We start from the raw sequence: 12,786 nt of genomic DNA, 5'->3' as shown, positions 1-12,786 counted from the left end.
ATCAGCACATTTCATACGCTTACTTAAGGCGGGGTAGACTAACAGCACTGACTTCCTCAAGTAACTTCCTTAAAATCTAAAAACATGAACCTGTATTCATGCATGGCATAAGCACAGTGTATTTACCCATATACAAAGTGTGCATTACTCATGGAAGTGGGTTAAGTCAAAAATATAACTAATCACTCACAAAAATAAAAAGTTTGAATGTTCTCAAACAAACACAACGCAAGAGTAAACTTATAAACCAAAGATGGTGATTAAACGGGTGTTACTAAAGGCACACATGGATTGCAGTGTCACAACTTGTCTCCTCATGATTCTAATTAAGTTTTGTTATAGTTTCGTTTTTATCACAGAGAACTCGTTTTTCCTCTCTTGCTTCAGCCTTGAAATTGCATAACTCTTCTTTCTTTCGTCTTTCCTCCTCCCTGTCGTCTTTCAGGAAACAAAAGATGAATTTTGGCCCGCGTTAGCTCCTCCCCATTCCTGCTCTCCCTATCGCTCTCTCTTTTTTTCCTATGCTATATACCCCCCTGCCATCTCTTTTGCACTCTCCCGCTCTCATAAACGCAGCAAACTGTGTGTGCTTCTTTTTTGGTGACGAGAGCTGGAAAGACAGAGAGATTTTGTGTATTAGAAAGTGAGAAAGGAAGGGGAGGGAGGTACCTAAAGACAGCGGGGAGGGAGGGGTAAGAGATAGAGAGAGCAGGCGAGCGAAGGGGACGGAAGGGAGGGGAGAGAGAGAGAGCGAAAAGAGGGGGAGCACATGTGTATGCTTGTCACTAAGGGGCTGGGAGAAGGACTAAGGGAAGCGAGGTAGCTGGCCACAGCCGCCATATGCTGACTGGATTCCAGTTCATGTCTGCTGTGTGAAGACTGTAGGTTTCTGCTGTGTGCTGGCCGGCTGGGGAACACACCATGGGAAGCTCACATCTCCTCAACAAAGGCATGCCTTTAGGTAAACAACCAGCACTCTGCTTTTATGTGGGAACTGCATATCACTGTGTGTGTGTGAGTGTGTGTGTGCCAATATTTGTGAACTAGTGTAGATTATTCTGCCTCCTTCTCCCCTCCCCCTTCTCTCTCTTCCTCTCCCTTTTTCCATCTCCTCCTCCTCCTTCTCTTCTTAATTCACTCACTGTTATCTTTTGTTTTTCCTTAATCGCTCAGCCGCTCTCATCACACAAGACTGGTTAGTCTTTTCTCTAAAGATCTGTGTGTGTGTGTGTGTGTTTGTGTGTGTGAGTGAGTGTGTGTGCACGAAAAGGCAAATCTCTGCTATTGAAAGCTGCTTGAACACCTCTGTTTGCGGTGACAGAAATAGATCTCCCTCTCCTCGAGGGCTAGCAAGGACGTGACACATATTTGCCTTTGATTGTGCTTCTTTTAATGGAAAGTGGTTGCCTTCACTGAAGTGTGCGCAAGATTTACGTGCAAGCACGCTTACACGCTCACACGCATAAAAGGGAACTAAAGTGACACACATATTCAAGTATAAACATGCATGCCCCCAGCCGGATTCACAGGTTATAGATGCACCTTGTGATAGGGGCTGCAAAAGACTGTTCTAGAAAATGGGATCAAGGTAGGGCTGCTAGGAATAAGAAAGGGGTGGGAGGGGAGGAGGAAGAGGGGGGTCGGGTGTCGAGCAGGAGGATGAGGGTGTGAAGATAAACGATCATTCCCCGTGTTATCGAGTTATTATATCAGCTAAATCTGCATTTGTGAATCCAGTTCTTCAAAGAAAGCAGACGTTATTTGATGTCATCAAGAGGCTGCAGGCTCTTTTTCCTGATCACATCAAAGATTAAAGTTGCACCTATTATCTTACTATCTTACTACCCCCCCACCCTTTTTATTGCCCCTCGCTTTGGGCAGATATCTTCTCCACGCCGGCAGCTTGAGAATCCAAGGTCACAGGACTAAATGACTGTGAATTCCAGCTCGGCGAGGTTTGTCCTTTTCAAGACGCTCATGCACAAATCTCCACCAGTTAATAATAATCGTGACACTGATTGGGTCGTGGGGTCTGTTTCAGTGCACGGTGACGAGCACCGAACCTTTAAAGGGTGCTGTAAAATCAGCTTGCAGCTTCAGGTGATTGATTGATTCATCTTTGTGAAGGCAGGGAGCCTCTGATCTCTGTGTTGTATCGTGTCTGAGCTGATTACGAAGGCCTAGATGAGTGACACCCTGTTAAACCAGATCTGCTGGTAAAACACAAAAAATCTAATGTTAGTAAACGCATCCTATGAGGCCTTTACGCTGTAAACACGACTGTTATAGTTGCAGGCAGTTTCCCACTGAGACGCCTAATGTCAAAGGCAAAAATCAAGGGAAACCGCTCATGTGGTGGCATGTTGTTAGTTTAGAGAAATCCAGAGTAATCTGAAACGGCTATTAGATTACAAGTCACTACACATCTATGTTGGAATGTGAAATAAGGGCTCCAGTACCATTTCACACACTTATAAAAACAAATACAGATTTTTTTATACTGCACTACTGCCATATAAAAGGCAGGAATCTCCTCAGGTGTAATTTACAGCACTTAGAAATCTATAAAGTGCTCAGCAAAGAGACTGTGGCACTAAGAGCCATTAAGATGTTTGGTCTATTATGTCAAATGCTTACAGAAAAATGACTGAACCAAAATGGGAATCAATAGTGAAAGATGTGCCAGTCAGAACGAATAGATCTCACTCTTTTATTCAGTGAAGGTTAGCCTTATGCAATACCTGCTAGCTGCATTTGACAAGTTCGTTTTTTATTGAGAAGGGCTGTTCAAAGGGGGGAATGTGACTGAGACAAAACCAAAAGATCAAAAGACAAGTACAGAAAAAAGAAAACACAACAAAAAGCCAACAGACCTACAATTTACCACCTCAAAACAACAGTTAGCAGGTAGGCTGTAATTCAGCTACGATAGGTAATTAGCAGCTTTGCATTATGATGAGTCCGCGCATACTCGTTATTAATTTATATGTCAACACTGTCAAGTGAGTCTGTTTGGGGTAAAACCTGCAGATTAAATAACTTTTAAGATGATACCTGTAAACTGGCTTTAGCAGCCTTTTTTAAACTACCAAACAGCACTTTAAGCAGTTATTTTAGCTCAGCTCAAATAAACGGTGCAATGTGTGAAACTAAACCCTTTTTTCCTTTTGCTGGGAATACCCTTGAAACCGCTCAAAGGCCCCCCTGCGGGTCCCCGCACTTCAACAAACCCGTAATCTAAATGCAGCAAATGCTTCATAGCCTTAATAATCCTTTACGGGGAGGCGTTTACACCAGACCGTCCAAACTGACCCAATCCAACTGAAACTTCAAAGTGACTGTGATTTTAAAAAAATGTATATTAACAATTAATCCAATGTAACAGGCCAGCAGCCACACAATAATCCAGTTACAGCCTTATAAATGTATTTTTTCCTCTAGTGCAAATACTGTTTAAGCCAGTACTTATAAACAGTTTATGAATTCCTGCAAACAAACAGTGGGTACTAAATTGAACACTAAGCCAAGTCAAATTGAAAATGATTAACTTCACAATTGTAAAATAAATATTTTCCAGCAGAAATAGCTTACAATAATAAATTATTTTTAACAATTACAGTCTCTGGAGTATTTAAAGTATAAGGCTATGCTTTTAAATCATAACCTCTGCCTTTTCCCTCATACTTCTGCTGAATTCATAGCACAACTGGAACTATAGCCTGCCTCGTCAAACTTTGAACTGGTTGCCATTACTGAGTTGCTGTTATTGTGCGTCCTTGTCTGTTTTGCTGCTGGTGTCTTTCATTATGAGAACAAAGACCTGACAAACCTGAACTGCTTTGCTGACACCATACCTGCAAATGAGAGGCCTGCATGGTGATCGTTTCTATGTGTAAGCACCTGTGTGTGTCATACGTCACCGTATATTAGTCCAAAAGCACTGATTGACGAGGCAAGAGTGTAATACCTGTGTTACCGTGTAGGTGTGTGAGTCCATGAAAGAAGGAGGACCGGTGGTGATGGATATCTTCTTATTTTTCCTTCCTGGGAATTGAAGTGGGGGTAGGGAGAGAAAGACGAAAGACAGAAACATCAAGCCACCCCTGAACGCTTTGTTCCTGGATATTCACCCGCTTTTCAGCAATATAAACACAACTATTATACATACACGCCTTTATGCATTGCTAGGGAGTTGTGCAGAGCGGGAGAAAAAAAGAAAAACGGCAAGGGAGATGAAGAAAGCCTGGGAAAGTGAGACTGAAATGAGAGATGGAGACCAAAAAATGAGGCAACAACAGATGAAGAGATGTTGAGACGAACACTGAAGGGGTGAGAAGGAGGATACGGGGGCTCTTGTGGTTGCTGCACGCCACAAGAGCCAGCGGCATTATAAATCAGCCATGCTGTGGCTCGATGATTGGTTTCTACGGCTGCAGGCGACTTGAGCGATCACAGGTGCCGACAGCGATGTCGTCCCCGCTTTCTCGCTCGCACAGTGAAAAACAAAAACACTTGATCTGCTGGAGCTGAATGTAGTCGAACGAGGAAAAGGAACGTGAAGATTTGTTTTTAAATATTGAAATGAAGAAAACGGGAACTATTCTTCTAACTGTTCTTAGCTTACAGCTTAATAAATAAACTGTAACAATAGTTATGACCTTTTTTCAGCTGACTAATAGTTCAACACAGAGGAAGGCCTATAGATGCTTCGGAGCTGCTTACCCTTGTTACTAGAGTGCACGCTCTTGTGGGAAAAATCAGGTCCGCTGCAGCTTGTTTTGGCAGATCATTCTGCATCGAGGCTGGCCGACGTCCCGTTGACCTGTACATTTAAAACGCATGAAATTAGCTGATCCTTTTAATTGTCTTTGTTGACTGACAGTGTGAAAACAGGGCCTCCCTCCTCGGGGACTAAAATCCAGCTGTTCCTAAGAGCTGGTCAATGACAGCTGGATGCAGGCAGGCCGCGGGGCTTTCCCATTGGCTCTCGTGCTGCAGTCCCAGCAGTCACTGGCAGATGCTTTTTCAATTTCTAAATGTCAATCAAATGGCATTACCATCATTTTGCTACTTTGGGACGGAGCCTATTTTCATATCTATGATGTCATTTGATCTTGCCCCCCCTCCCCAGGCTCAACTATTACTGTACAGATGGTTATTGTATTATAGTGAACAATGAACAAAACTTTCTTTGTTTTCATTTTTCCTAAGTTGCAAATCACAACCACTGCTTTGCTGCGTTTACTCAAAATGTCTACTGTTCATGCTTGTGCATCCGAGTTAAAGAGTACTTGTTCAGAAATGCTGGATGGAAAAGCACGAGCAGAGCTGAAGCTCTCGCCCTGTTGGCCGTCAAGAGGCCTGTTTGCACTGTGAAAGCCCCCAGCAGTCACCAAGCCCCGGGGCTACGGGAGAGGTAAAGAAAGACCGAGTGAGAGATTACTGGAGTATTTAATATAATGAGAGAGGGAAAGGAGAGGGATAAGCGTTTACAGTTAGGGAACTGGAAGTCTGGGCAATTATTTAATATAATGAAGGATTTAATGAGTGTTTAAAGTGACGGGAGAGCGAGAAAAATACCAGTAATAAAAAAAGACCAAGAAATAATGACCATTCGAGTTGGAGGATTAATATTTACAGGGCACTGCTGTGGTTTGTGAGTGTGGGGGAAGAGACAGAGAGTGAATAAAGCAGTGTTTTATTGCCGAGTACTACTCAGCAGGCTGAAGTGCTGGTACTCCCAAGGTCATTCATGGTGCTGGAATGAGAGCTATTTCCTCCCTCAGTCTGACCAAGTGTGCGGGAGAAATGTCTGGAATCCCTGTAACCCCCCCCCCCATAAAAATAATACCAGAATGACAAGATTTCATGAAAATCCTGTCTGCTCAGTTACTACTTTTTCCACGTCAGTGCCAAAAACCGAGCAGCGCGGTGCCGTATTTCTTCTCGCTGCCGCTGGATTCCATTTTCTAAGCTATGCACCATAGATTTCATATTGATGTGTAAGTGCAATGGCCTCCAGGCAAATCCTATTAGGGATAGCTGATGTTTTAGCAGGCCACATAAGGCACCATGTGCAAGATTTGAGTTTCACCTCACTGGACTGCTTCATCAGATCAACAATGCAGAAGTCGAGTGATGGGAGCTATTCTTTGTCTCCGTGCAGCTTCTGAGTGCACTTGCTTTTCTTTTTTATCAGTGGAAGTATGAAGGAAATGCCCATATTAAACCAGGACAACATGCTGTGGGCAAAACTGAGGTGGAAACCAAGTTTAAGCTCACGTACAAGTAGCTGAGCTTCTGTTGTGGCTGCACGACAGCTTTATACCACATGAAACCAAAACTGAAACGTGTTTGAACACAACTGTTGGTGTTAAATTCCCGACAGCGAAGCGGCTCTCTGTGTATTTTGTCATGCGCTTATAGCGTGCTAGTTTAAAAATAACCGCGTCTTTAAACAAAGGGAAAGTTGCTGAGTTAACGGCAGGCGGAACAAACGAGACAAACTGAATGCAGACCCCTTGTGTTTTCTTAATATAAACTGAAAGCTTATTTTGTGTCACAGCACAACTTTAATGGCTGCAGCCTAATGAGACGTACAAGCTGAAATGCAACGTAACGCTGCAGACATTACTTCCTCGTGCATGCACACCAGTGAAAACTGCTGCAAGTATGTGGAGTCAGAGTTTCAACCTTAATGACCTATTTACTTCCCACGATGGGCCTTTCACATGAGAAAAAAATCCTCATCCATCATCATGCATACTTTTATAAATAGAAGTTAATTGGATGTTTTCCCCCAGTCTGCCCCTTTTCTCTTAATTATACTGTTACACTTATTTACTCCTAGTGGTTACAAATACAACACAGTCCTCATCTTGTAGTGAAGCAAATGAAAGAAAAAAAAGATCAAAGCAGCAACCAGTTCCTGGCCAATGTAATTAATGTTAAATGCAAATTTCCAGTGTTAACAGAAAGCCAACAAAGATGAAATAATCAAAACATCAGTGCTAAAGGTCAGGCTCAGACATCACTCCAAATCAAAGAGCAGAGGTGTCTCTCTGAGCTGTTTTGCAGCAACATAAAACAGTCACACAGGAAGAAATCAATCCACTGCAGGAAAGGTTGGGACACCGACTTCTCCAACAACAGGATGCAACCTCAAAAAACATGTTGCATTACTCAATTTAATAAATTGGAAAGTCCCTTTATGTTTCAGTCATTCTGAAAGTTGCATTCATTCTGCTTCTTTTTCCCCCCTCATGCTTCTGTCTTCAATAATCTGAAAAGCATGAACTCACTGTTTGAAGTAGAGAAACGCAGCCTTTAAGTGCAAGAAAACAGGTAAACAGCAGCAAAATCCAAACTGACAATGAGCATCAACTGGGCTCTCGTTGAAGCTGTAGCTGCCAGGAGACGAGTGTTATTTTTTCAGATTTCTCAAACTAATTCGTAAGTTTGGAGCTGCCAAACTTCTGTCCACAAGTACGCTTCTCAGGGATTCTTGGCATGCAAACTATTGCGTAGACCCTAGAATCTTGATTACGTTTAATTGAAATGACTGGTTTAATAACTTGGCTTCTTTTGCACGATGTCGGTTAATGCAAATGGAAAACACGCTAAAACTCGGGGAAGGTCAATTGTGTATCCTTTGAGTTTTGAGTGGAATATTTTGAGTGAACTGACAGAGGAGGCTGCTTATTCGAGATGTCAGGCTGCACATCTCAGATGGGGGGAAAAGTCAGCGATGAATGATGGCTTTGTCAGCATCAGCAAAAACAGGCATAACTCTGCACTTATTTCATCTGCAGTGTTTCAGAGGGCTGTCAAAACTTTACATGTCAAAAAACCCCAATTACACACACACACACACACACACACAGCCAGGACTTTCTTCAGAATCTGCATCTCTATGTCCCTCAGATGTCTTCTGTCTCAGACTGTAAGGCCCTCAGTCATCTGGAATAATTATTCCATCGGTTATGTGGAAAGAGAAAGGGAGGGAAACGATGCAGGAAAATGCAGCAGGAAGGAATATTCAAGGAAAACTAATAAATCCCCTTCCTATCAACCCTTGTTCTTGTTATAACTTCAACAAAGGCCCACTAGTGGGGTCATTTGGCATATCTTCATTGTTAAATACCATTTTTCCTCCTGTACAGCCCAGCAGCACTCTCAGGGTAATGGTTTAATCTTTAGATATGATTTAATAAAACACCCTGTGGCAGGGGTGCAGGAGGAGTTCGCTGTAATTCGGTTATTGACAGATTTCAGTCGGATTTCAGAGACTCGCTGTCTCGCGTGGCAAACCTCTATCCCTTGCGAACTGTTGCACTTCCTTATGCACCGGCACGTTTACCCCTTCCAGCGATGTTTTGATGTTTTTCTATTTGCATTTTTCTTGTATATTTATAAAGAGACACTTGGTTTCATCCAAACTATGCTGCACAATAAACAACTGAGATATAATCTAGTGCTTCAGGCTGCATGCCTAGTTATTTTCGTATCAACACCGCCCCATTTTTTCCAAGTAAGCAGCTCCCAAGATGCACTCTGAGTCCATGGGGATGAGCATTTACATTCAGTATATAAAGACTTTTGAACAGGCTGGAATAAAAAGTATTCTTCATTATCACAGGCTGTTGTTTTTCCTCATTATTAATAACACTAAATTCATATAGCAAGATTTGCCTTTTCAACGCTATTTTCTACTAGAACAGCTACGACACCCACCTCATCCATCTTCTAAATTACCGCCTGTTTCATAAAGTCAGCAAATTTAATCCTAAATCAGCAGTAATTAAGCAAAAACTGAAATATTTCAAAGTTATGAGGAGAAAAACAGCTGTGAAACATGACCTCACACGAGAGGAATTAGCTCCGCAACAGGCAGACAGCTGCTCCGAGAAACAGCTTTTTTCCCTCCACGCCTATTGTCACCGTTGGCATGGCAACCACTGCCTCAGAACAGAAACATTATGGGATGCAGATACAGCAGCGGCCTCGTGTGTGCCTGGGACCTCATCCTTATTTTCACTTTAACATTTCCTACACAAAAGTGAACGTTGGAAGTTTTAATGAAGTACAGAACAAGTATCCTCGTTCCTTCTGTAGGAGATTCACACTGGTGCTGTTTCAGTACCACAGCCTACGTTTCCACCCATGTCTTCCCTGTCTTCTTTTGTTCTGCCGATCTGACTCTTTGTCCCTCACTTCTTGCGTTTTCAGGCATCAGGCCCCCCATTATGAACGGGCCTATGCATCCGCGCCCCCTGGTGGCGCTGCTGGACGGGCGAGACTGCACTGTGGAGATGCCCATCCTCAAAGACGTAGCAACCGTAGCGTTCTGTGACGCTCAGTCCACACAGGAGATCCACGAGAAGGTAACATGCGTGAAGTAAACATGTACGCATAAAGTGCAATAATAATTCTATCAGGATGTTTTTGTGTTTCAGCTAAACAGAAAAAAAACAGGCAAAGTAAAGCGTTTGCTTTTACTAATTTTGCATATATGGATCAAACAGAAAGATAACCAAGTAGCTGACATGAAACTTGTCACCATGGGGTGAAGGAATAATGAAAGCAACGTCAACCAATTCAGAAACCAGTGATTTAAAACTCTTTTCCTGCTTTCCTGACTTAATGATGCTGCCATATCTAATAGGCTTAAAGAGATATGACTCGGTAAAGGAATGGCACCAAAAAGAAGATTTAATTTAAAGCTTTAAAATATAATACTGCCTAGCCCAAAAAAGTCACCATCTGGATTTAGCTAAGCAAACAGGTAAGAATACACACACAATGTCAGAAGAACTCAAGGGATTACGACTAAACAGCTACACAGTCTTTAAAAAGTGAGGGTGATCGGAAAAAAGGCTTCTTTTTCTCCCGAAGGATGAAGATTGTAGCGATGGAAAAAGTTCACGAGACTTGAGAAGCCCAGATTTATCCTGTTTCAGGGTGATGGGAATGAAGAGATGTGGATGAAGTGATTTACCCATCATGCCCAGTGCTTACCATACAAGTCTGTTGGGGCAGTGTTATGTTTGGGCTTCCTTCAGTTGGTCAGGTCTACATTCAGAAATGCTATGTGCTTTCCATCAGGATGACAAAGGCAGGATTCGCCAGACTCAGACTGAGAAGAGTGATTCAGGAAGCATGAGACACTGGCCACCACAGAGCAGAGACAGATATGTCTGGGCTTCCTTCAGTTGGTCAGGTCTACATTCAGAAATGCTATGTGCTCAAAAAAAATCAACTGAATATACCGAATGATGAGGTTTTTCCATCAGGATGACAAAGGCAGGATTCGCCAGACTGAGAAGAGTGATTCAGGAAGCATGAGACATTATTTTCACACTGGCCATCACAGAGCAAACGTTTAACCTAAGAGAAGAGTCTAAAGTTAAATAGATGATGTTAAAACAAAAGGGATGCACAAAAATCAAGTACAAACTTGAATGTGGGTCAGATTCTGCAACAGTCACTACGGATTGTAAATGGGTTTGTGTGTCTGGCAGGGTTATGTCGTGTACTGGGTGTCTGCCAGGCGCACCCTCTCTGTGAGCGCGCTCAGTAGGCCACAGTGTGGGAGAAACAGATGGCACTCCCTCCCTCGCCATCCTTCTCTTGCTCTCTGTCTCTGGTTCTCTAATAAGCAGCCATCTCATTGTGTAATTAAAAGGGCTTCTTTACTGTAATTGAACCGCATGTCATTTTCATCCCCTCGCACATATGAACCAGGGGGCTGGCAACATTACAGAACGATCACACGATTCCTTGAGAACCAATTAAAAGGTGTCGGCTCTGTAATGCATTCAATTCTATATGATAATCTTATTATCTGCTTCTGAGCCATTGAGGTTATTGTCAGACAATAAGCTAGAAATGATTAAAAGTCACCGAGAATTCAGTGTGAATCGTATTAATTCTAATATTAGACAGTTTAGTTCGATGCAGACACCTTATCTTAATTTGTCTTAATCTTACTTCAAAAGGCAAAATATCAATGAAATGTAATTCTTAGGGAAAAATAAATAAATAATAATAATTTCTTATATGTTAACTTGCTCTATATGTTGTGTTGTGTGTGTTTCCAGGTCCTAAATGAAGCTGTAGGAGCGCTGATGTACCACACCATCACTCTAATGAGAGAAGACCTGGAGAAGTTTAAAGCGCTGCGTATCATCGTCCGAATCGGCAGCGGTTATGACAACATTGATATTAAATCTGCTGGAGAACTTGGTAGGAACATGCACGCATACGTGCACATATTTGCATAATTGTGCTTCCCAGCTGTTTCAGTGCAGTCTTAAAGACACAGGCAGAACTGGCACAGGTTTTAATTTTCCTCTTAGTAATCTAACAAGAAAGAAGCGTCTCTGACAATTTGGTCTTATTATTTTTTATGTTTTAAAATACTTAAGATGAGCATTGGCGTATGAATTTATTAAATGGTAAATGGCCTGTATTTGTATAGTGCTTTTTACTAGTCCCCCCTAGGGACCCCAAAGCGCTTTACACACCCAGTCATCCACCCATTCACACACTGGTGGAGGCAGCTACAGTTGTAGCCACAGACTGACAGAAGCGAGGCTGCCATATCGCGCCGAGCCGGGGCTTGCAACCTTCTGATTGCAAGGCGAACTCCCAACTCTTGAGCCACGATCGCCACGATTATTATTATTCAATAAAAAACGATCCAGTCTTTGGTATGACCGACTGTCCTTCCTATGTGAGGGGGGGAGTGGCTTCATCTAGTAAAGAGATGCTTTTTCCAAAATTAAGCACAAACTTCATCACACTTATGCTGTTCCTTACTTTCTATTGTAAATTTACTCTTGCAACGATGGATGTTAACTTTTGATGTGTCCAAAATTTAAAATAAAAAAGACAAACAAAGCATTTAAAGAAGCTTTTTTGCATGCTTTGGGAACAGATCTTGCTATAAACACAGAAGTAACACCCACCTTGTGTTTAAACCTTTTGTTTTTGCGGAACAGCCAATGAGAAGTGAGCCAAATCTGCAAAGACATTTTTAAAATTAGAATAATAGAGCCCCTTTAAATACATTTTTTTTTAAGTAATTTAATATATGAAACACGAAAAAGTCGACTTTTGTGTAAATGCATATGACCTAAACATTAAGTCAAATTTTAAACTTCCTAGCTACCAGTTGCCATGTTTGCAAAAAATCTGTAATAGAAAAAAGGAGAACTTTTTTAAAACTCAGTTTGCTCCTGCAACAGCCTGAACTTTACTAACTTCCCTTATCTTCTTCTACCGAGAGCCTCTGCCATTTTAAAGTGTCGAGTAGTTTTGTATTTTGCACAGGAAAAAAAAAAACTGCTGACACCTTCAGCTCGTACTTCCCCACAAAAATAGCTTTCACCAAACTTCATTTCTCTCTCAAAATGGTTTTTAAAAGCTATTACCAATCCTTATCTGCTTTCTGGTCCAACAGGCATAGCTGTTTGTAATATGCCAGCCGCCTCCGTGGAGGAAACGGCAGACTCCACGCTGTGTCACATCCTCACCTTGTACCGACGCACCACCTGGCTGCATCAGGTTTGTAGCTCCCTGTGGCTGATAAAAGAGTCTCAAATTAAATGGATTAAAGCGACTTATTTTAAATGTCTTGGTTAGTGGTGTGCATTCGGTTATCACAATTTTAGTTTCGACAGTTACCAATCAGAAAAATTGAAACGTTCATTCATTTTCTTTAGAATGTGGCTGTATTTGAAAGACGTTGATGTAAGATGTAGAAGGTACAGTAAAATGATTTGT

General features: G+C 42.0%; 1 protein-coding gene and 1 long non-coding RNA gene across 6 annotated transcripts in view; one reads left to right on the top strand and one right to left on the bottom strand.

The window, feature by feature from the left end:
• Positions 1-12,786, bottom strand: part of LOC148106053 (uncharacterized) — a 74,498-nt gene that overhangs the window by 4,145 nt on the left and 57,567 nt on the right. Inside the window, exons 4-6 of one of the 3 annotated variants that reach the window (XR_015719639.1) lie at positions 12,537-12,585; positions 11,970-12,023; positions 4,745-4,822 (exon numbers count right to left, since the gene is read on the bottom strand). The exons of 1 other annotated variant lie outside the window; for it this stretch is intronic. This is a non-coding gene — a long non-coding RNA (uncharacterized LOC148106053). Of the gene's footprint in view, positions 1-4,744; positions 4,823-11,969; positions 12,024-12,536; positions 12,586-12,786 lie in introns of those variants that run through there. One more of the 3 variants, XR_015719636.1, reaches the window with a different exon arrangement.
• LOC102800029 (C-terminal-binding protein 1) overlaps positions 1-12,786 on the top strand; it is a 28,954-nt gene that overhangs the window by 6,062 nt on the left and 10,106 nt on the right. Inside the window, exons 1-4 of one of the 3 annotated variants that reach the window (XM_087846143.1) lie at positions 642-961; positions 9,229-9,383; positions 11,100-11,244; positions 12,464-12,567. In XM_087846143.1, the coding sequence (XP_087702269.1) occupies positions 922-961; positions 9,229-9,383; positions 11,100-11,244; positions 12,464-12,567 (444 nt within the window). In that variant the 5' untranslated portion in view covers positions 642-921. Of the gene's footprint in view, positions 1-641; positions 962-9,228; positions 9,384-11,099; positions 11,245-12,463; positions 12,568-12,786 lie in introns of those variants that run through there. The other 2 variants (XM_006804531.3, XM_087846149.1) reach the window with 2 other exon arrangements.

The sequence above is a fragment of the Neolamprologus brichardi genome, chromosome 2 (genome assembly GCF_056152115.1).
Source record: "Neolamprologus brichardi isolate AB-2024 chromosome 2, ASM5615211v1, whole genome shotgun sequence".
NCBI lineage: Eukaryota > Metazoa > Chordata > Actinopteri > Cichliformes > Cichlidae > Neolamprologus > Neolamprologus brichardi.
This window is presented reverse-complemented; position numbering and strand designations above follow the sequence as displayed.